The sequence below is a fragment of the Gymnoscopelus braueri genome, assembly GCF_963280865.1.
Source record: "Gymnoscopelus braueri genome assembly, chromosome: 17".
In the NCBI taxonomy this organism is placed as follows: domain Eukaryota; kingdom Metazoa; phylum Chordata; class Actinopteri; order Myctophiformes; family Myctophidae; genus Gymnoscopelus; species Gymnoscopelus braueri.
In genome coordinates this window covers 11831834-11854345 of record NC_137617.1, presented here as the reverse complement: position 1 = coordinate 11854345, position 22512 = coordinate 11831834, and the positions used below count along the sequence as shown (strand labels likewise).

General features: G+C 41.3%; 1 protein-coding gene across 1 annotated transcript in view; it reads left to right on the top strand.

The window, feature by feature from the left end:
- LOC308105380 (rho-related GTP-binding protein RhoN-like) overlaps positions 1 to 22512 on the top strand; it is a 60297-nt gene that overhangs the window by 19619 nt on the left and 18166 nt on the right. The window contains exon 3 of the mRNA XM_080456062.1: positions 21921 to 22030. Coding sequence (XP_080312188.1) covers positions 21921 to 22030 — 110 coding nt within the window. The remainder of the gene's footprint in view (positions 1 to 21920; positions 22031 to 22512) is intronic.

Here is a 22512-nt window from a genome sequence, read left to right as displayed (position 1 = left end):
CTGATGGGATTGTATTGATTGAAAGCATACACTGAGAAATAAAAACACGGTATCTGGTGATTACTGTATGTATAATTCAAGAAGTCAGAACGGCAATTTAATAGATTATACAACAGGATTTTGAGTCATTTGTTAGCTCCCCATGCGTGACGATCATGGTTGACAGGCTTTTCTTTCTGCTCATCCTCATACAGATTATTTTTTATTTTGTTTTCTTTTTATTTCATTAAGACAATTCGGCATTCTATTCCGTTGTTGTCGGCCCACTTAACACAAATGGATGAAAATCCATTTTGTTTTATATGATTAGGCGTTGTTGCTTGTACTCAGTTTAATGAGCACTTAGACACTAGTGGTCATTCAGCCTGATCTCCAGAGATCTCCGTAACATTGCACGGATCCAGTGCACTTCATTCCGTGGATAGTCGCCTAGAAACCCCGAAATTGCGTGCATATGTACGGCGAGTCCCACGGTGGGCGTAACCAGTCGCAAGCAGTCCCCACAACAAAATTTACGATTCTGTGCCTATCGGTACATAACTCAAACGGCGCTGAGTAGGCACAGGCGAACGTCACACCGTTCAGGACGGCAACTCGGTCGCCTTAGCTCCCTCTGTGGTCCTTCACGGGGTGACAGTTCGCCTGTGACTGCGCGCCTCCGTCATGGTTTAGTCACAATGGGGGAGATGCGAGGCGGCTATGCACGGAATTTTGGGTTTTTCCGTGTCTATTCACAGAATTTCAAAAACTTCAAAAACGTTCAAAGAGAACGTTTCCTCTGGAGATCGGGTTGGGTCATTAGAGGGCCCGTCTACAGCTGTATGGAGTTTCTGAAAAATCGGCATGGCCGGCACCCGGCAGGACTAAAGCAGACATTAGCTCTCTACCGCTGCCATTTTGTTTTCACTGGCCAATATTGTTTGGCCTCTGCTTATGTGACATGATGTGACAAAAGACATGTATGCTAATCAGCATACAACGTTTTGTGCTGTTACTGTACCTTAGGCTTAGACCATTTATTGGTCATTATTTGCCTTTGTAACAAGCAACAACCTCCACAATATTGCCTCATGAAGGCTTCAATTGTGATGTATACATGCTTTGGTTTGGCTGGATTGTAATGAACATCGGATTTGTGTATCAAGTTTTTTGCAGATTGCTCAAAAGATCTCTTTATAAATTTATAAATAGAATAAATAAATCTAAATGGCCAGAAAACAGAAAAAGTAGGCAGAAGTTACGGGTCCTTGAGGCAAATGTGTTCCTCATGAGGAGAGGCATTATGTGTACAAAATGTCACGGCTGTGTGGCAAACGATGCACGATATACAGTAGATTGCTATAGCATGCCCCTTTCGCCCATCAGAATAAGATTATTTTCTTGCCTGTTTGGCATGACCCTCTACTATTCTGCAAAGCTTTGTAATCTAAAGTGACTGGGGTGATATGACTGAACTGCGAAACAATGGCAGAAAGTAAAATGATAAAACTAACAAATACAATCGGGTGCCTGGCTGCACACCTTTGTAGTTTGGCCCCTAATCATTTTGATTAATTCTAAATTGTAAGATGTGTTTTTCTCTTCAAATAGCTAATCTGAATTCAATATTAGTATTTTCCTCGGTTCTCAGGAGGTTGTGTTATTTGAGCTCACAGTGCAGGCATAAGCCAAATGATGTATGGAATAACTCATCTTCCCAGGTAATAATGACCAAGTCTTTATGCAACGCTTGGAAAGCATGTGCACAGTCGCGCGCGCACACACACACACACACACACACACACACACACACACACACACACACACACACACACACACACACACACACACACTGTGTGAGAACCGTCTCTCAAAAGCCTCTCAAAGAGGTCCCTTGGGGGGAAAATATCATATGAAAACATAAGTTGAGAAATACTTGTGGTTTGGCCCTCCTCGGGTTCTGTGTGCTGCTATGAAGTCAGTGCTATATGAGCACACAACAGGAGGTGTGTGGGCTAATGCCAAAGGGAAGGTGCCCAGATGCCAGCCTGTGCCCTCTGCCATAAATCACTGGGAATCATGCGGGGTTACTGCTGGTGCCTGGCAACGCTGCGGCGCCCTCCTACGGCACCCCATCAGGTCCATATCAAAACTGATGGCGTCCCATCCTGAACAGGAAAACAACTTGAGCTGTGGGTACAACCACAAATTAGAATCTGGTTAATTTCCCTGGCCCGTTGCCAGTGCCACATAACGTTGATGCGAAGGTGAAATCATGTCATTCTGTTTGATGTGATTTAAACGAAAAAGTATTTGACATATTCTCGATATTAAGCATGACACTTGCAAACCTCACAATGCACTTTGATGCTGTTTTGCACCTTTTTTTCACAAGGAGAGAGTTGGACATAAATAATATAGAATTAACAAATGAGTTGACCGATGCAGACAGTAGGAAAGTCAAGCCTGGTTTATTACGAAAATTGCAGATCTACAAGCTCACAAGCTTGTTGTATATGTACTATTTTCAGGGAATGATACTAAACTGTCATCATATGACTGAGCTTAAGGGCACAGAGGAAGGATGATAATGCCGCACAGTTCTGGAATTGAATCAAGGACGATGCCATTATATGATTGATGCACTAACTGATGAGCTACTCGTGTGCACCACTGTTCCTTACAGACTTAACAATTCAAGTACCATCAGGATATCTAGGTGTCCGCGCAATCACAGAATATGAAACATAATTGATATCCTGCAGCTGTAATCTACAGATAATGCCATAGCAGTGTTTGACAAGCGGTGAGCGGTCGTGACATGTTGTGACAGGGTCACAGACGAAGAACAGCTTATGGATTATTGTGTTATTGTATTGTGTTTCTTTAAGTCGTCCTGTACAAGGTAGAAACCTTGTATGTCCAAAACCGTTACTTTTCAAGAAATGTAATTGGTTAAATATTGATAAAACCCATAGACTTGACCACTTTCAACCCGGCGTCGCTATTTTGAGCATGTCATTATAGGATTATAATGACATTATAATAAATCATTATACGATCTTCAAAAATAGCCAATCTACAAGATCAGATGCGTTGTGAGCTTGTAGATTGGCTATTTTCGCTACTATTGAGTGACAATGTCATATGATGAAGTATCAGAAAAACAACTTTAAGATGAAATAGAGATGCAAGCTTTCTGCCCGACAGCGACGCTATATGTACGCCCCCAGATCTTTGTGCAAACACACTTGGCGAATAAAAGGGAATCTGATTCTGTATGTACTGTATGGAGTGTTAATTAGAGACAGAAAGGAGCCTCGCAGCAACTCGTGTAAAAATGCCACCCTGGCCACTTCAGTCGGTTTAAAGATTCATGGCTGGGACTTTTTCAGGGTGTCCAGAGACTAGCTTGTGCCCAGTCCCACTGCAAGACAACAAACTGTAATCAGACCTGATTAACTGGCCATTAAATTCACTGGACAGCCAATCAACCTGATTAATTACAAACCTGCTTGCTCCCAGACTACAGCTGATGATACACCACACCTCAACCCATTAAGACCTGAGGCCGATTCTACAAATGCCTTCGAAATCAGTAGTTCTCACACTTTTTCGTGCCCCCCAAATTGATATATATATGGCCACGGACATCTGAAAAAGTTTTGTGCCAGGGACCCCCAGAAGAGAAGATGTGTTAAAAAATGCACACTTTCAAAAATGTAAAAAAATAGCAGATGTACAAGCTCACATCGCTGTGTGCTTGTATATCTGCTATTTTTTTTATAGCAAATGACAGATGCTTTCCCAGTGTTAATGGATTAAGACCACAAATACATACAGTGTTAAATCGTTGACACATTGTTGTGGATTCTCAGAAAAGCTGCCCTCATACTGTGGTCTGAATAAAATGCAATTTTAAGTAGTATGATGTTGGTTGGAATTTGGTTGGAATGTGAATGAACAGTTGAAAGAGCCCATCAAAGCCCTCCATTGGGTCTGATCTTCACATGACAGTGGACCTGGCTTATTTGAAGCATGTAGAGCATGTGCATGCTGCAGGATTATGCAGGAATTGCAAAAATATGACTATCAATGACGCTTTTTTTTATTACAACAAAGCAAAGGGCTGAAATTGAGAGAGGGGCAGAAATTGAGAGAGACAGGCAGACAGAGTGTGTGTGTGTGTGTGTGTGTGTGTGTGTGTGTGTGTGTGTGTGTGTGTGTGTGTGTGTGTGTGTGTGTGTGTGTGTGTGTGTGTGTGTGTGTGTGTGTGTGTGTGTGTGTGTGTGTGTGTGTGTGTGTGTGTGTGTGTGTGTGTGTGATAGAGCGAGAGAGACTCGTGCAGACAGGAGATAGAGTTCCGCAGTTCAAAACACTTCAAGTGAATAGTCTCATAACCACTATTAATTGCAATACTCGGACATGTAGTTCAAAGCAAGTGAATAGTTTCATGAATAGAAATGGACATATTTTAAAAACCTTTTCGACAGGATAGGCTATATAATTATTTTAGTCATTTTGGAATTTGGTAAATACATTTCATAGGGATAACAAAACTCAGACAAACGGTGTCTGGAATAGAATATTATGTTTAACCTAACCAATTGTCCAGAAGTACCTATTTAATGGAATAAACCCCTAGTATACTGACCGGAAATGGAGGTCTGGTTTGGAGCTTCTGTCCCCCTGGGTGCCGCCGGACTCAAACCGGCAAGCGGCCTGAGAGAAGTTCTTTTGAAGTAGTGTGAGATATCACACTTTGAAAAGAGATCCATTGTGCCCACGAGGCTTTGACCGCCGGCACCCAGAGTTATGAAGTCTGGCTCGAAGATGACCAATTGATAGCTTTATTTTTCCTAGCAAATACCGGTCTATATCTATCGGTCAGATAAGAATTAATTATTATTAGTTAATTCCAGAGAAGAGATCTTACAAGCGGCAGAAAAGCATGGTTCCAGATATAGTTCTTCTGACGTTAAAACAGAGATACAGAGTAATTATACACAACGTGGGGTTACGCCTTTCGTCATCACGTCAGCCGTCAGTTATGTCTTGAATGGCTCCGTTTCCTGGGCAACCAAGGTTGGGGTATCATTTATGCACAGAGTTTATAACAACAAATCCGTGTGGCAATGACATTAACCTGCTATCTAATATTGTTGACATAGCTGAAGGAGCCCATCAGACCAAAACAATGTTGCAGGCTGCCTGAGAGGCACTGACACTTTTAACCATATTAACACATACAAATGGAAAAAATGGTACACTTTAGATCCATAAGAAAATGGTACAAAATTAGACCCATCAGTGTGTGAGAGAGAGACTCGCGCAGTGAACAGACCCATAACTTTGTTGTGATGTGAGCTCTCAGCCTTCCTCCTGTTAAAGGAACGTACATCAGCCTGCAGCATACTGGCGTGTGTCTGCCGATAAGGTGAAGTTTATTTATAGCGCCTTTCAGAGCAAGTGTTACAAGGTGCTATACAAAGAATACAATCATTACTTACCAATAAAACCAGTAAAATAGGAAGTTGAGAACAGAAAGGAGAACAGAAGGATTATTTGTCAATCGTGAAGTAAAATTTCATGATCGTGACACATGCATTGGCTACTTCCCTTCTCGCGCTCATGTGACCATACCCTAAAGCAGTCACACCTGGCCTAAGTCAAACTAATTAAACTCTTAGGTGTGACTGACAACACACCTGTTGTGCACCGATGAGCACAAGATAAATCAGCCATCCCCACACACACACTCTACAGAGATTGACAGGTTTATCTTATCTTCTGACATCTTATTTCCATGTGGCTCTCTACATTTTGGTTACAACAACAACTAAGGCATTCTGACTCCGAGCCTTATTTGTAACCAAGGCATTGCCCTTTGAAGCACTGGAAATAACAATGACAACTTTGATCCAGAAACCGGCTGTGGTCTATAATCACAGACAGATCTAGAGAAGTATCACATATACATTTGATATAGAACATGGGTACTATATACCTCCCCTCAGCTCTTTATGAAGAAACTTATATTAGGCTATCATATATTATGCTGCCTACTACAATAAGGATTTGTCCAAAAAAGTTATAACAAATTCAAACAAAGTTTCTGTCTGAGCTGAATTTGCAGTATATTCTGGAATATGGCCACATCAAACAATACTTGAGTTCTGGGAGATGTGTTTTTGTGGTTGTGGAAGTTAATGAGGATGACATACAGTATTGTCCCAATCTTGTTATGTATCTGACTCTTACTTTAATTATATACTGTGTCATACACAGCCGCCCTCCAGCTGAAGAACAGCCCTGAGGGAGAGTCACAGAGTCAATCTCCTGTCAATCACAGGAACAGGTATTACTGGCCTGGCTACGTCCTTGTTGCCAAACACAGCTTAGATCTCTCCCTTCCATTGATGTGGTGTGTATTTAGTTGGCAAAGTGTGTGAATGGAGATAATTAGTAGCAGTAGTCGTTTTCAGACAAACAAGAATTAAACCTTCATCTCTGGATTCATATCCATAGGAAAGGACTGCTTACTCCTCCAAAAACCTTTTCCTGTTGGACTGATTTTATTTAAGTAGCCTAAGTTCCACAGAAAATAGCGTGTTTCACAAATGTGCATCGTCAGGTTCATTATTAGTGCTCAACTGTCTTTGTACTTGCATCTACAATGGAGACAGGACCCTATACATAAAAACACTGATTTGCATAGCTCTTTGCATTTGCATATCTCTTTTGTAAATATTTGCCTACCTGATTCTTAGAGGGAAGACTCTGGGTGGCAAAAATTGCTAAATCCAGGCTGTAGTAAGGCAAAAACATAATCAAAAAAGGCATGGTAGAAACACTTAGTCGAACTAATCGATTTAGTCGATTTATGAAAAAGAATCAATAATTGATAATTTAAGAAAATAATCAATTAATAACCAATCCTTATTTTTGGCATGTCATGACATTTTTAGCTTGTACATGTGCTATTTTCACTATTCTTGCACGAGACCATTGTGCGACTAAGTAGCCTATACAATAACACTGAAGTGGTTAATTGATTTGTTGATATATAAGAAATAAATATAAAAAACACGCCTCACCGATAATTTGATGAATCAAATTTAAAAAGTAATCCTAAGAATAATCGCTAAGAAAATAATCGATAGTTTCAGTTGCAGCCCTAGTGCAACTATGTACCTATACTACTAACCAATACTACCAACCATAAAGACTGGGTAGGAAACCGAACAAATGTGTTGTTAACATTAAATATGTGACATCTTCGTGTAGAGAACCAGCATGGCTTCTCTGTTTCCACAACCCCCCATGCATGCATGACATGTCAGGGTGTCAAACTGTGTACAGCACATTACACACACACACAGCACATGAGCTACTTGACATTTCCTGGACCCTTGTGACAGTGAAGCTTTAAACACAAGTAAGCTGGGCTCAGCAGGAGGGGGGAGCGGGGAGTTAGCAGGTTGGCTGCTTCTTCTTTCGTGTATTGTCAAGATGGCCAGCTCAACGTTGTGATGCCCTCGTTTCTGGTCCTACGTCGAAGAGGCCGGGCTCCGAAGGTGGTCTGTATTCACCTTAATCTTGGCCCTTCTCCGGGGCGGCGCCATTGCCCTGCTGCTGCTTCACTCAATATCCGTTCACTTCCTCCCTATAATAGATTGCAGGTGTAAGGCAGGTAATCAGCAATGTTGCCAGATTTATCAAGAGAAACAAGCGGGCCAGGTCTATGAAAACAAGCCCAAAAGAAGTGACTAGGCTAAGTTTTACCACTTTACATCGGCTATTTGAAAATAGCAGATCTACAAGCTCACAACGCACCGTATCACGAAATATTATAAAACACAAATCTTGGACAATTACATATTAATCTGGGGGTCCTTGACATGAAAAAATGTGGGAACCACTGGTTTAAATAACATTAGGAAGCAAGCCAAAATAAGCAACTACACTTTAGAAACAAGCCAAATAAAAGGAAAAAAAAACGCAACTATCAATATTTTCAAGTGACTTTACGAAAGTACAAGCCCAATGTCGCTTATTATAAGCAGACATGGCAACACTGGTAAACAGGAAACCCCTTGATATGGGGTTGCCCAATGCTCCAGCAGTCTGCTCAGACTTGCTGCACTAACATGCTGCAAGGTCTGCCAAGCCTCACTTCTTCATAGGTTATTTGAAGCGGCCGACTCCAGTACGTAGGCGGTTCATCAGGGTCCATTGCCGGCATGGTACTGTAGGTACCAGCAGGTTGGCTGGTACTTATAGGAAACTGTGAAATGGATAATAATCTGTTTGCAGTCATCATTTCTTCTTGGTGATTAGTGTTTAAAATACACACAGGATTAGGCCCAGCTACAACACACTTGTTTGGAAAGAGGGGAGAGGAGGATATGAGAGGATGAATGGAGGCAGATGAGGGGAGGAGTGGAAAGGAGAGACTTGAGGAGAGAGGAGTGGAGGGAGATGAGGGGAGTGGAGGAGAGGAGAGGAGATTAGAGGAGAGGACAGTAGAGGAGAGGAGCTCACATCTCCACAAATCAAAGAGACAGATGGTGTGGTGGAGTTTGGTGAAGTAACGTGAGCAGCAGGTCTCTGAGGTCAGAAAAGCAAGCCTCTGAAACAGATCAATAAACATTAGCTTCTGCTTCAGAACACTGACCATGGATCAGTTCACACAGAGGTGGAAAGTAACTAAGTACATCTACTTAAGTCTTAAGTACTGTACTGAAGTACAATTTTGAGGCACTTTATTTGACTTTGGAGTATTTCAATTTAGTTATACTTTGTACTTACTCTCCACTACATGTCAAATGTTTTACTTATTACTCCACTACAATTATTTGACTTACAATTTGAGTTACAAGTTACTTGGCAGATTTTAATTATTATTACAAAAAAACATACATTAGCCCTATATATATATAGGGCTATTTTATACTTTAGCTATTCAACAATAGCTGATCTACAAGTAGATTTGACTTGTAACAGAGTATTTCACTATTGTGGTATTGCTTAGTTTTCTTCCACCACTGAGTTCACACCATGTGACCTGGGGACTACAAGCTGCCTTACAGTCTGGGTTTCTGATTGGTCATGTGTGTGTGTGTGTGTGTGTGTGTGTGTGTGTGCGCACACGTGCGTGCATTGTGAGCACTGACATTGCACACCAAATGAACAGCATTCTATGAGTCTGATGGAAATCAATTAGTAGGCATGTGTTAATGAGATTTCATCTGTGATGAAATCGGCCAGTGGAGAAGCAATGTCATGAGTTAGATCAGTGGTTCTCAACCCGTGGGCCCGGGCCCACTGGAGGGCATTGAGGGTATTGCAAGCAGGCCCCCAAATAATGAGCAAAACGCTAAGATTTTAACGACAATATGATATTAACCCATTAAAACCGGGAACGCATCTCTGTAAAAAATATATATTTTATACTTTGGCTATTCAAAAATAGCAAATATGCAAGCTCATATTGTAGATCTGCATTTTAGTTTTTTTAATCGTGAAAATGTGTGCAAATCTTTGATATAACATTTTTAATTAAAATCTTTGCTTCTTGGTGTCCCTGGAACAAAATCATTTTAGATGGGGGTCCGCGGCCAAATACATATCATTTTGGGGGTCCTTGACATGAAAACGTTTGAGAACCAATATATTTTCAAAAAACTGTTTTAGACGACATTTGTATATCTGCTGTTTTTAAATAGCCAAAGAAATCTAAAATGACAGAGATGCGTCCCTGGATTGAATGGGTTAATATAATAAAATAATATATTAAAAAGTAAGTACGATTGATTTATCATTAAAATAAACACGCTCTCAAAATGCGCGCGGCCCATCCATCTGACCGTGTTAAGTGGTCAGATAGGGTGTGCCGCGAACACTTTTGAGATTTTCAAGTGGCCCCTGATACAGAAAAGGTTGTGAACCACTGAGTTGGATAACGTTGAAACTAAACTGTCAAGCTGTGTAATTGTTGTCTGTCTGTCGCAGGCAGGCAGGCAGGCAGGCAGCAGGCAGGCAGACAGACAGACAGACAGACAGACAGAACCTAGATACAATAGACCGATGCATTCTGTTAAGTATGCGGCTTTGTGGATCAACATAGTGAATACTTTCCATGTAGCCTGTTGTTGGCTCTCTGCCAAGTCATTCTCTGCTATCAACACAACAAATCATTTCCCTACGCTGCAGGTTGCCATTATACCTGAACCACATGCACCCTAGCATCCCTATTCTGGGCATGTTATAATAGGCCAACATTCTGTGAAAATAGACAACCATTGGATGATGCGGCGTGCTGTGAGCTTGCATAATGTCTGCTAATTTGGCGAAGAGATTTGTTGTTGAAGGAGCGAAAGGCACGGGACCCTCATAGACCCTTGGGGGACCCCGTGCATAGGGTTTAAGTGGTTAACGCAAGCTGAATCTTTTAAACATTTATGTGCGGAATATGACAAATTAAAAATATGAAAAGAGGGAGTATTTTCAGTAGAGAGAGAGAGAGAGAGAGAAAGAGAGTGAGTGTGTGTTTTGTGTGTGTGAGAGTTTTATTCAAGGCTGACTTTGACAGGTCTCTGTCTTACTAATTTGTTTGCAGTTCGCAGGCTTGATTTGAAGGCCCTTTTATTGTCTGGAGCCTTCCTCCTCCATTATTCCTGCTCGAAAACAAACAGCAAAACTGTCTAAACCCCCCCTTTTAAAATTACATGAAGCCATAATGGATTTCCATGGAGTTATTATTCAGTATTCTGCTATGCTTAGGTCTTCCTGAGCCTCGGGGGAGAAAAAAAAAGAAAAGTTGGGTGGGTGGGAAATGATTTTAATTGGCTCCATTCAGAACAACCATTCAGAGAACAAACCCCCCCCCAAAAAAAACGAAAAGATGGCAAGCCTGGCGACGGACCCTGCTGACTCACATTGTATCCTGATCTGTCACCTAAATTGACGTCGTTTTGCTGTGCTCTACCTCCAGGATATGTCTGGAGAAAATCGTTGCTGTCGGGCAGAAACCTCTTATCTCCATATTCTAACTTTTTGTGTTTTTTTCGTAAATTAACACACTACTTGATCCTACTACAGCGTCACACAAAAGCATCAAATATAAAGCGACGCGTTTTGAGCTTGTCGATCTGCTATTTTTGAATTTGAATCCTGAAAAGTAACAGTTTCGGACATCTGAGGTTTCCACCCGACAGAGACGAAATTATGTTTGTGGTTTGTGATACAGTATATCCGTGAAGAAGACAGTCTGCACACTTAAATCTTTTAAATAAAATACTCTGAGAGTTGAATTGAGAAGGCAGTTATAGTTGTTAATTTACTTAACAGTTACGTAACACAATTAATTACTTCCTCTTTTGCGTTCGCGACAGAAAGTTGCTTTTCACGGCTGCTGCTTTTCTATAGCGCCGGCTGACACACGATCCTATTGGCTGTCATATGACACCAATTAGAGGCATTCCTTTGGGAAATGACAGCCCACCGTGGCATCTGGTGCCAAAGCAGCGCTGTATACATTCGACAGGTTACAGAGATGCGGGAAAAATTATGTCGTGTACATGTGAGCGTGGAAAACAATGAACGTGTGTCTAATTTAGATTGGTCTCTCCACTCCATGGTGTCAGGTGTGTGGGCTACCACATCCTTTGTTATTTTTTTTTGCAATAGTCGGCAACAAGCCTTAATGATAGCAGCTGACCTAAACACATTACTTTGCATAGCTGTAGCCTACATAGACTTGGCTTACTTTATGAAAGTGCTTGCCAAGCATCTCTCCGCAAATTATGACATATTTTACGACGTCCCCCCCCCCAGGCCATTGTCCAACTCGTCCCCGGCAGTATTTCATGAGCCTACACTTTGCATAGCAACAGGTAAGCTGAGACCAAACTCTGTGGTCCCTGAAAAAAAAAGATTTTTGTCTTTTAACTACTTAGTTGACAGGAGTCCCCCAGGCTTCTATACTAGCCCCCTTCCTTTTTCCCCCGCTACACAAACGCCTCAAAAGAGCTGATCTACAATCTCACTGCGATGTGTAAATCGGCTATTTTCACGGAATGTTGGCCCCCAGTGTGTGTGAGACAGCTAATCTAGCATGCATGGGCAAATCAGCCTCATATATCATGCGTATGCTGCTAGCAGACCAAGGACCTTGATTGCGGGATATTTTTCAAATGGGTCAACAACAACAACATCCTTGTCATTTTTGTGAATTAATAATCACAGAACAATCCCTTGGGCTTGTGGCACACCGTCCCTTGAGGCTATATGGATTGGAACTAGCAAATTGGTTGCCTGTCCGTCCGCACCATGTATGCACCATTTACACATCTGAGAGACATATGGAGGACGGCAAAAAAGGAATGTGTACTGTATGAGAGAGACAAGGAGGCAGACAATATAGATGATGTACAACCGGTAATAATCACATTCTGCACTACTTTTACGTCTGTACATAGAAATGTTACTGTGTACATTTCTATAATCATTATTAGGGTTTAGGCCTTTAGGGTACTCTACTGAGTCTTTCTAGTTATGAGTTTGGGTTTGATTTTTTGCTTGACAATCATTTTGTGTTTTCATGCCATGTTACCATTCTTTGATGTTTTTAAATGTAAGTCTGGCGTAGTTATGCTCAGCAAAAACTGTTTTATGGGAGAAAATGGAAACAAAAATAGTTTTTGTGGGAAAAGGCAAACCTTCAACCCCAACGAGCAGCAGCACAAAAATAGGTCTGAAAATCACCAGTTCCCCTCCCCCCAAAAAATGCTTTTGATAGAATGTAGACTCCAGTGGATGGGGAAAATATGTAAATTATAAAACAAATGTTTCTCAGTTTTCCCATGATCCCCAAAAGTGGGTTGCGGGGTCATGTCCTAACAGGATCACATGAGGACAACACGATAACCACCTTCCTGCCATTCCTATTTTGGGCATGTCATTATAGGTGAAAATTGTCAAAAATGGTGAAGAAATAGCAGTTTTACAACCCATTGTGAGGGAGAGGGAGAGAGAGGGAGAGAGAGAGACAAATTTAGCCACGCAATAACCCGCTCAGTGAAACCTGAACACATCGCCAAGCAACACGTTGTCAGCTGAATAACCCTGGGCAAGCTGATAACGGGGTGTGCGTGTGCGTGTGTGTGTGCATGTGCGTGTGCGTGTGTGTGTGTGTGTGTGTGTGTGTGTGTGTGTGTGTGTGTGTGTGTGTGTAGTATATGTTTATATATGTATAAATGGTGCTGATTTCATGGTGAAAACTTCTGGTCCATCACTTACAGCACATAGCGTATCGCAGCTGCAGCAGTTAGCTGGCTCAGTAACAGCTGCAGTACAGCTGTGGCACGCGGGCCCCGTGTGTGTGTGTGTGTGTGTGTGTGTGTGTGTGTGTGTGTGTGTGTGTGTGTGTGTGTGTGTGTGTGTGTGTGTGTGTGTGTGTGTGTGTGTGTGTGTGTGTGTGTGTGTGTGTGTGTGTGTGTGTGTGTGTGTGTGTGTGTGTGTGTGTGTGTGTGTGTGTGTGTGTAGAAGCTGAGGAGATGATCAGTACTGTATGGGTCACTTTAGACCAAGGGCCCCTAGAGGGATCTGTAGGTTCTGTGAGCGTGAGGGACCCTCAATTTTCAGTTCACAAATAGCTCTGCTGAGGATTTATGAAGAGGTTATTTGAGTTGCTCAGTAGCGATTTGCACTTTCCCCATGGGAGGGCTTCTTAATCACGAGCATGCATTAAAATCCAGAGTGTTGATTTAACTCTGAAAGGGTACGCATTTGGACCTGTATGTTGCTGTTTGTGTGGGTTGAGTGGATTCCTGTCCTGGGTAAATAAACCATTTTGACTCTGCCATCTAATCAGCAGACTCAACTACTGTAGCAGTGTATTTACACATCTCCCTAAAACAGTGGTTCTCAAACATTTTCATGTCAAGGAAGGACCCCCAAATTCATATCATTAATATTATATAACTGGGTATTTGGCCACGGACCCCCATCTGAAAAGATGTTGTGCCAGGGACCCTCATACGATTTATTACTACATTTCGCAAAAGTTTTGAAAAAATGTTCAAAAATAGCTGATCTGCAAGCTGATCTAGTACATCACGTGGCGATACGTTGTGAGCTTGTGGATCTGCTATCCGCTTGTAGATCTGCGAGCCGAAGTATAAAATGGGGCTAAGGTGGTTAAACTGACTGTGATGCTATATCTTAACTAATTTCGCAGGGGACTCTCTGGAACCCTTTCAAGGACCCTCGGGAGTTTTAGGGAAGAACCACTTCCCTAAAAAAAAAGCTGCAGTCGATTCAGAAAGCTGCTGCTCGAGTCCTCACTAATACCAACAAAGTGGAGCATATATGACTCCAGTTGTTAGATCCTTACACTGGCTTCTGCACCATCATGAACCATCCAGACCTCTCAGATAACCTGGGACAGGGTCTGCTCTCTGAACCCAGAGTCACGGCTAAACGTGGAGAAGCAGCATTCAGTTTTTCTTTTTCGTGTTTTTTTTACCACATCTCGCATATCTGGAAAAAACAAAGCTGAAGAGCTTTCTGTTTGCTGGGTAATTAAATATTTCCGGTTAATTGCCCATCACTGGTTCTGTTTCTGTCTGTCTGTCCGTATGTCTATCTATCATATGTATCTACTCTTCTTACTATCTCTTTTTGCTTTTTTTCCCTCCTCCTTCCCTTCCCTTCAAGTGTGTGTGTGTGTGTGTGTGTGTGTGTGTGTGTGTGTGTGTGTGTGTGTGTGTGTGTGTGTGTGTGTGTGTGTGTGTGTGTGTGTGTGTGTGTGTGTGTGTGTGTGTGTGTGTGTGTGTGTGTGTGTGCAGAAATTTGTCAGAAAGACAGAACAGACAAAGGTTGTGGCCTTTAGTTTGACATTTATAGCCACGTAAATACACACACACACAAGCTCACGCACACACACACAGCAATGACATGCTCACACACACAGTGAAACCCAACACAGCAAAATTGGTGCATATTTAGTTGCCCGTCTCAGTCTCATACTGTATGAGAGGTACTAACAGAGAACACATCTATCTGTTGGCTGTCAGCTGTACATTGTCAGACGACGCTGATATGGCAGCTCACCATTATATTACTGTGTGTGTGTGTGTGTGTACTTATATTACTATACTTGTGAGGGCCGAATGTCCCCACAAGTACAGTATAGTAGAACATTGAGAATAAGACATTGTGAGGAGACATTTTTCTGGTCCTAACAAGAGAAATGTGAGGGCCAGGAAGATATCCTAAACTGCTGATGTCCTCACAAGTATAGTTAAACAAGCGTGTGTGTGTGGGTGTGTCTGAGAGTCGGTGTGTAGCGATGTTTGTGTATAACCGGCGCTTTGGAACTGGGATAATTTTGAGAACAAGACGAAACGGGATGCAACTAATTTGAGTGGAGTTGTACCCTGTGACATTATCAGGGTTCAGACGGCTCGTTGGTCCATGTTGTTCTCTGTTCCGTGTTTTCACAGGAAAATCCTCTGTGTTAATTTCACTCAGAAGAGCGTACAAAGGGAACCAAGTGGATCCGTAAGGGTCCATTTGGTTCCATTTGTATGCTCTTCTGAGTGAAATTAACACCAATGATTTTACTGTGTGTACAATGCTACCTCTGTGCTTTTTTTTTTACTTTCGAAGTTAATCTCTTTCAAAGGACAGGAATTTCTGTGTGCAGGGATTTTTTAAACACCAATTGTGTCTGGTGTGTCTGGTATGAGTTTGAGTGCGTGTGTCTAGCTGTGTCTGTGTACGCATTTGAAATTCCATCAACTCGACGGCCATTCCCCTCTCAACCAGAGTTTTGTTTGTGGTGACAAAGAGTGGTGGCATTGGTAACAATAAGGCCAATTGATGCGGGGGGGGACGTTGTCCCCTATGGCAAGGAATGTGTCCCTAGGAGCGAGGCACACTGGGCAATTCAGAGCAGGGGCCCCTGCAAGAGGAGAAAAAAAGCCATTACTGACATAGCATAGCAGGTGACGCATTGTTTGAGCCATTCATTAGGTCATTGTTCTCACAATTACACTATAGGACTGTCAGTGTCGTGGTGACATAAGCCACATAGACAGAGGCCTATAGTCATCTGACCTATTGCACAGTGCAATCATCAGTGCTCATTTAACTCTGAGAATGTGCAAATGGAACCGAGTGCAGTGGTTTTCAATTGGTGGTATACGTGGGGTGGGGTGGGGTGGGAGGCATGTGATAGAACATGGAAAATTGAACATTTATTTTACGACTATGTTTAATGTTAAACATTGACAAAATGTGTCACGCTGCTGATCTGTAAGGTGTTAAATCAAATTGCATTAAAAAACTTGACTAGCACAACTGTTATTGAATAGAAAGCGATGCCTATATGCTGTTATGCTGTTTTATTTTTAATATATTGATATCAGATGTGGACTGAACTCATATGGACACAATTAAATAAATGCATCTACTCAGGAGGCACTAATTGCAACTCTTTCACCCTTATTTGTAATGTTATATTTTTTCTAATGGGTTATCATTAAACCATAGCATCGTATCGTCTTTTGGGTGGAAACCTCTGTCCAAAACTGTTACTTTTCATGATTCAAATACAAAAATTGCAAAAGTAGCAAATCTACAAGCTCGAAACGCTTCGCGCCGCGTAACTTTCGAGCTTGTGGATCTGCTACTTTTGGTGCTTTTGTGTGAGACTAGTATGATCAAGTATAGGGCATTCATTTATCAAGTATGATAATTTATGAAAAAACACGTTAGAATATGGAGATCATTTCTGCCTGACAGCAACGATATGATGGCTATGGCCATATTTTGCAGATTTTCTTTTGCATAAACTTGTAGTCAGGTACATGGGGTACTTGGATTCTTAAAACCAGGAAAAGGGTACAGAAGCTAGAAAAGTTTGAGAACCACTGGTATACATTAGTACGACGGTGTCACGTACCAAGAGCAGATAGCTTATCACTCGTCCCTCCTAACTACTTATGTTTTTTTTTGGCAAGCAACACCCCTGCATGATGGAGTAGATTATGTGTTCCCCCTCTCTTTGACCCTTACGGGTCCATTTGGTTGCATTTTGTACACTCTCTGAATCAAACGAACTCTCAATTATCTAAACTAAAGTGTAGCCTCTGCTGTTCATCCTCGTATCTACTCACACTTTTCTCTATTTTCCTCTCAAGTAAAAATGAAAACTAAAATCCTTAACTTTCCTGTCCTCACATGGGGTCAAGTTGTAAGCTGTGTATTGGAAGTTGAACCAGGACTAATAATATCCTCAGCGACGGCTACGGGGGGGAAAATAACCCCACGAAATGACCACAAAATGGAAAATTAAGTAGTAGATTAGGAGTGGAAGTCATGGTTATGGGGTTGATGATAAGCTATGGGTGAGGTAAAGGGCTGTCATTATACATAATTTGTAATGTCAAAGCCCCATAACACTTATACAGGTGTTTTAATCCATTACGACCGGGAACGCATCTTTTAAATCATCATCATATTAAGATTTCTTTGGTTACTCAAAAATAGCAGATTACGAGCTCATAGAGTGCCACACAATATGCAGCTTGTAGATCTGCAATGTTTTGAAAAATCATGGAGAATTTGTGCAAATCTTTGAATATATATGTTTTAAAGCGAACATTTGCAACTCCGATCTGTGCTTCTGGGGGTCCCTGGAACAACATATTTTGAGATGGGGGTCCGCGGCCAAATGCATATCATTTTGGGATGTCCTTGACATGGAAAAGTTGGAGCACCACTGATATAGCAACATACTGTTAGGATTTTTTAGATATGTACTTGGCTGCGGACCCCCAACTCAAAATGTTTTGTTCCAGCGACCCCCAGGAGCAAAGATTTGAGTTACAAATGTTCGCTTAATTTTTTTTTATATATATTCAAACATTTGCACAAATTTTCAAGATTTTTTCAAAAATAGCAGATCAACAAGCTCATGAGCTTGTATATCTGCTATTTTTGAATAGCCCAAAGAAATCTAAAATGACACAGACGCTTTCCCGGTCTTAATGGGTTAATTTCCTGTGGCGGATTATATATCTTCTCAGGGCTGTGTGAACATGCACAAACTAAACTGACGGGTCTCACGCCTTGGCATGCTTTGGCTACAACAGTCGTTCTCAATCTTTTTTTTTTGGATCAGGGCCCACTTGAAAATCTCAAAGGCGTTCTGGGCCCACCCATCAGACCATGGGTGGGCCGCGTGAATTTTCAGAGCATGTTACGATCAATCAATTCATTGTGTTCCGGCTTCGATCAATGGAACTAACATGGTACTGTATACTTTAGGTTCCCATTTAGCAGTATCACAATGAAGGGGAAAAAAAGATATATAAAGGAGTAGTTCACCCCAAAAATTTCTTATTTTCTATCAATTACATGAAGCATTGAATTCATGGTGTTTTTTTTCTTATTTTTCTTGCATTCCTAAGCCAATAATGTGATTACCAGTGGAAAGAGGCTAATGAATCCGGGTCTCTTTGAGTCTCCTACCGGAAATACACCCGGTCATCAAACTATTGGCTTAGGAATGTGTAAAAAACAGAAAAATCTCCCATGAATTCAAGTGTAATTGATAGAAAATAAGTCATTTTTTTGGGTGAACTATTCCTTTAATGTTATATTATCATTAAAATCTTAGTTTTTTGCCAAATGATTTGAGGGCCCACCTGCAATGTGGGCCCTCAACAGGTTCAACAGGTTGAGAACCACTGGGCTACAACAACAACACATCTCTAACACAGCTGTGTGTGATTGATCGTACCCTGTGAGCGCTCAGGGCCCTTTTTAAAAATCTGCCCGGTCCAATTTTACCTGCTCGGAGAAAAGGAGTTTGCAAATTGCACCATTCTCTCGGATGCAAGGAGGTATGATAAAAAATGTAATCCTCCGAGTCCCACGGTGCCTGAATCACACCCTCTCATTACCCCTTCACATCAAAGCGCAGACAGATAAAACACAATGGAGTAGCTTAGCACATGGTCATTAACCCATTCAATCCGGGAACGCATCTGTGTCATTTTAAGATTTCTTTGGATATTCAAAAATAGCAGATATACAAGCTCATAGCGTGGCACCGAGTGCCGCGCTATGAGCTTGTAGATTGTGCAAATCTTTGAATATATATAATTTTTTTTACTAAAATCTTTGCTTCTGGGGGGTCCCTTGAACAAAATATTTTGAGATGGGGGGGGGGGGTCCGCGGACAAATATCATTTTGGGGGTCCTTGACATGAAAAAAGTTTGAGAACCAATGATATTATAGCAACATAAGTAAGAAGACCTTTATAGAATCCCCAGAAGCAAAGATTTGAGTTAAAAATGTTCGCTTTAAAAGATTTGAAAAAAGAAAATCATGATCTTCCCCCCAAAAAATTGCAGATCTACAAGCTTGTAGCTTGTAGATCTGCTATTTTTGAATAGCCAAAGAAATCTAAAATGACAGATGCTTTCCCAGTCTTAATGGGTTAAATCCCATCACAGCTATTATTGTCAAAGAGCCGCTGCTGCAAAATGAGTCATTTGGTGACGACAAAAGCGGATGACGTTTCAGCAGAATTTACACAGCTAAATGAATTAAACTCGATTGAGAGGGTGAAAATGAAAGGGTGTGAGAGGGTGCGTGTAAAAAGATCAACCATGGTGTAACTGAACCAAATGTAACTTAAATGTATCATTGTGTTTTGATACGGCGTCGGCGCTGTTGGCCAGAAATCTCTCATCTCCATGTTTCAACTTTTTATATTTTTGGCATACATTTGAGAACCGTGCATAAGCCCTATATGGGTTTCCTTCCTCACCTGCACTTTTTTTTTACTAATGTTACCTTTTGTACTGTTTTTTTTATTGTGCGAATAAATACATCAAAAAATTAATAAATAATAAAAATCTATTTTTGCTGCTTTTGAATTTGAATTGAAAATAAGACCTTTATTGATCCTTTTGAGGAACATCAGTCGCCAAAGACAGTACAGCAGTTCGAAACAGATTACAGGGCAAAGAAAAAAAAGTACCGTAGATGCAGCATTGATGGAAATACATCACAGTCAAAGCAACACCATCGGCTGTCAGGTTTGCCCCAAAAAAAGAGAGAGTTTTGGACATATGAGGTTTCCACCCGACAGCAACGATATGCAACAGTACATATTGTTTACTAATTGTAGTTTTTTTCTAGATACCCACTCTGTCTTTCTCCTGTCACAATCAAAGGACCACAACGTAAATATGCTTTCGAGCTGTCTTGTGTTTATGCTTTTGACCACTGTGCGCTTTCTGTCATCAACTGTACATGCATTTTGTCAATAAGATGAAAAAATAAAGTATAGTAAAAGGTTGGTCAAAGAAGTGGGTCTAAAGGGCCATCCACACCAAGAATGATAACTGTAAAGATGGCCTGATGGAGGGGAAAGGAACTGGTTGGAATAACGTGTTCCTTCCACGCGCTACATCCTACCGGGGAAACTCCTTCCTGTCAGGGGATAAGAAGCGGTCTGCTAACTCCTCGTGCATTGAAGGAAGCATGAGTTCGAAGCTCTCCCCAGGCTGGTAGAGGGAGAGTAGCGCACATGATTATTGGCACTGGGTGAAGAAATAGGGGTTACAAAATCATGGGATAATAATCTTTTTTTTAAAGGATAACACAAAAAGCCCCAGGGGGCTTGTTTCCATTGTGGTCCACTGTACTCAATTCATCAGCAATACATACAATACAAAATATTTTGGAATACAACTCAGTTGACCCATAGTAAGTTATATTTACAGAGAAAGGAGGGGTGGGGGGGCGGGGGACAGAGGATTCTACTATCGAGGTGTGGTGTTCAAGGAGTTAAAGGAGTAGTTCACCCAAAAAATTACTTATTTTCTATCAATTACTCACCCCATGAAGCCAAACAAAAACATCTCCATGAATTCAAGGCTTCATGGGGTGCGTAATTGATAGAAAATAAGTAATGTTTTGGGTGAACAACTCCTTTAAAATGTTAACTTGTATTTTTTAAGGACAGGAATTATTTTAAGTTAGTTTTGAGTTTGGGTATAGGGAGTCAAGAACCTTTATGACACTGACAAATGATAATGTTCTGTAAACGATTTTCAAAACATTACATTTATATTCATAGTTGTAGTTATCATTCTTATTGTGCACACATCCTCCCTTTATGCCGTTATCTCCTCGAGGCGCCTGGCATAAACTGTGGGCGAATGAGGAATGCTGTCCCCTCTCTCAGTTACAAGTTCACCACGTGCCCTTGAGCTATACTCATTGAAGACGGGATGTGCCGGGTGCAGATCCTGGTTGCCAACAGCAAGAAACTGTGGTTGTACTGAGTTTCTCCTAGGTGTGGATGTAAGGAGTATAGGGAGTGTTTTCTGGTCCCCAGGGAGGGGAAATTGCGTTTACTGCTTCACCTACAGTAGCAGATGGCTGCTCAGATGACTCAGATCAGTGATTCTCAACCTTTTATAATTTCAAGGACCCCCCAGTTTGATATGCAATAGCCCACGGACCAAATTTTATTTTATTTATGTCTCTGGGACCCCAATCTATACTTTAAAGCTTTATTTAACTGTGTGTACAAATGGAACCAAATGGAACCAAATGGACCCGTATAGGTTCAGCCTACTATGACATCGTCTCTGCCGGGTGGAAACCGATGTCCAAAACTGTTAGTTTTCAGGATTCAAATTCAAAAATGGCAAAAGTATCAGATCTACAAGCTCAAAACGAGCTTGCAGATCTGATACTTTTGATACATTTGTGTGACGCTGTAGTATGATCGAGTAGGGCGTTAATTTACAAAAAGAAAACACAAAGTTAAAATACGGAGATAAGAGGTTTCTGCCCGACGGCAACAACATGAAATAATGAGTCTTTATTTTGTTTGGACCCGTAGGTTCAGCCTACTATGACAACGTGCGTCCGCTGGCCTACCCCGACTCAGACGCCGTTCTCATCTGCTTCGACATCAGCCGCCCAGAGACGCTGGACAGCGTGCTGAAAAAGGTCAGTTAGTAAAATGTTTAATATTAATATATTAAACTTTTTTTCCCCCCTCACATTTATATTTTCCTCCACATAAGTTTAATACATTGTTCTTAAATGTTTTTATTGGTGTTGGTGTTAGTGTTAGTGTAAGTATTAGTGTTTAAAGGTGGTGTAAGTGACATGTATTTGTTCAAATAAGTGTTATTAGCTCTATATTCCTACAAAACCTTTTGTTTGAACAAAAACTATCACTTACAGCACCTTTTTAATGTGATGGGTTAATTGGGTCTGATTCGCTGCGTAAACAAACTGATGGACAACATAATTAAGGCGTGCAGCGTTGATTAAATGAATTAAAATCTAAGGAGAGCTCAGCTCTAACCGGCCTGAACATCTAATCAAGACGCTGACATCAAATGTAAATGGAAGTGTTTCCTGGGAGCATTTCAATGATGTGAAACCCCAAGGAATCTGCCTCTTTGTTTTACCATGAATACGAG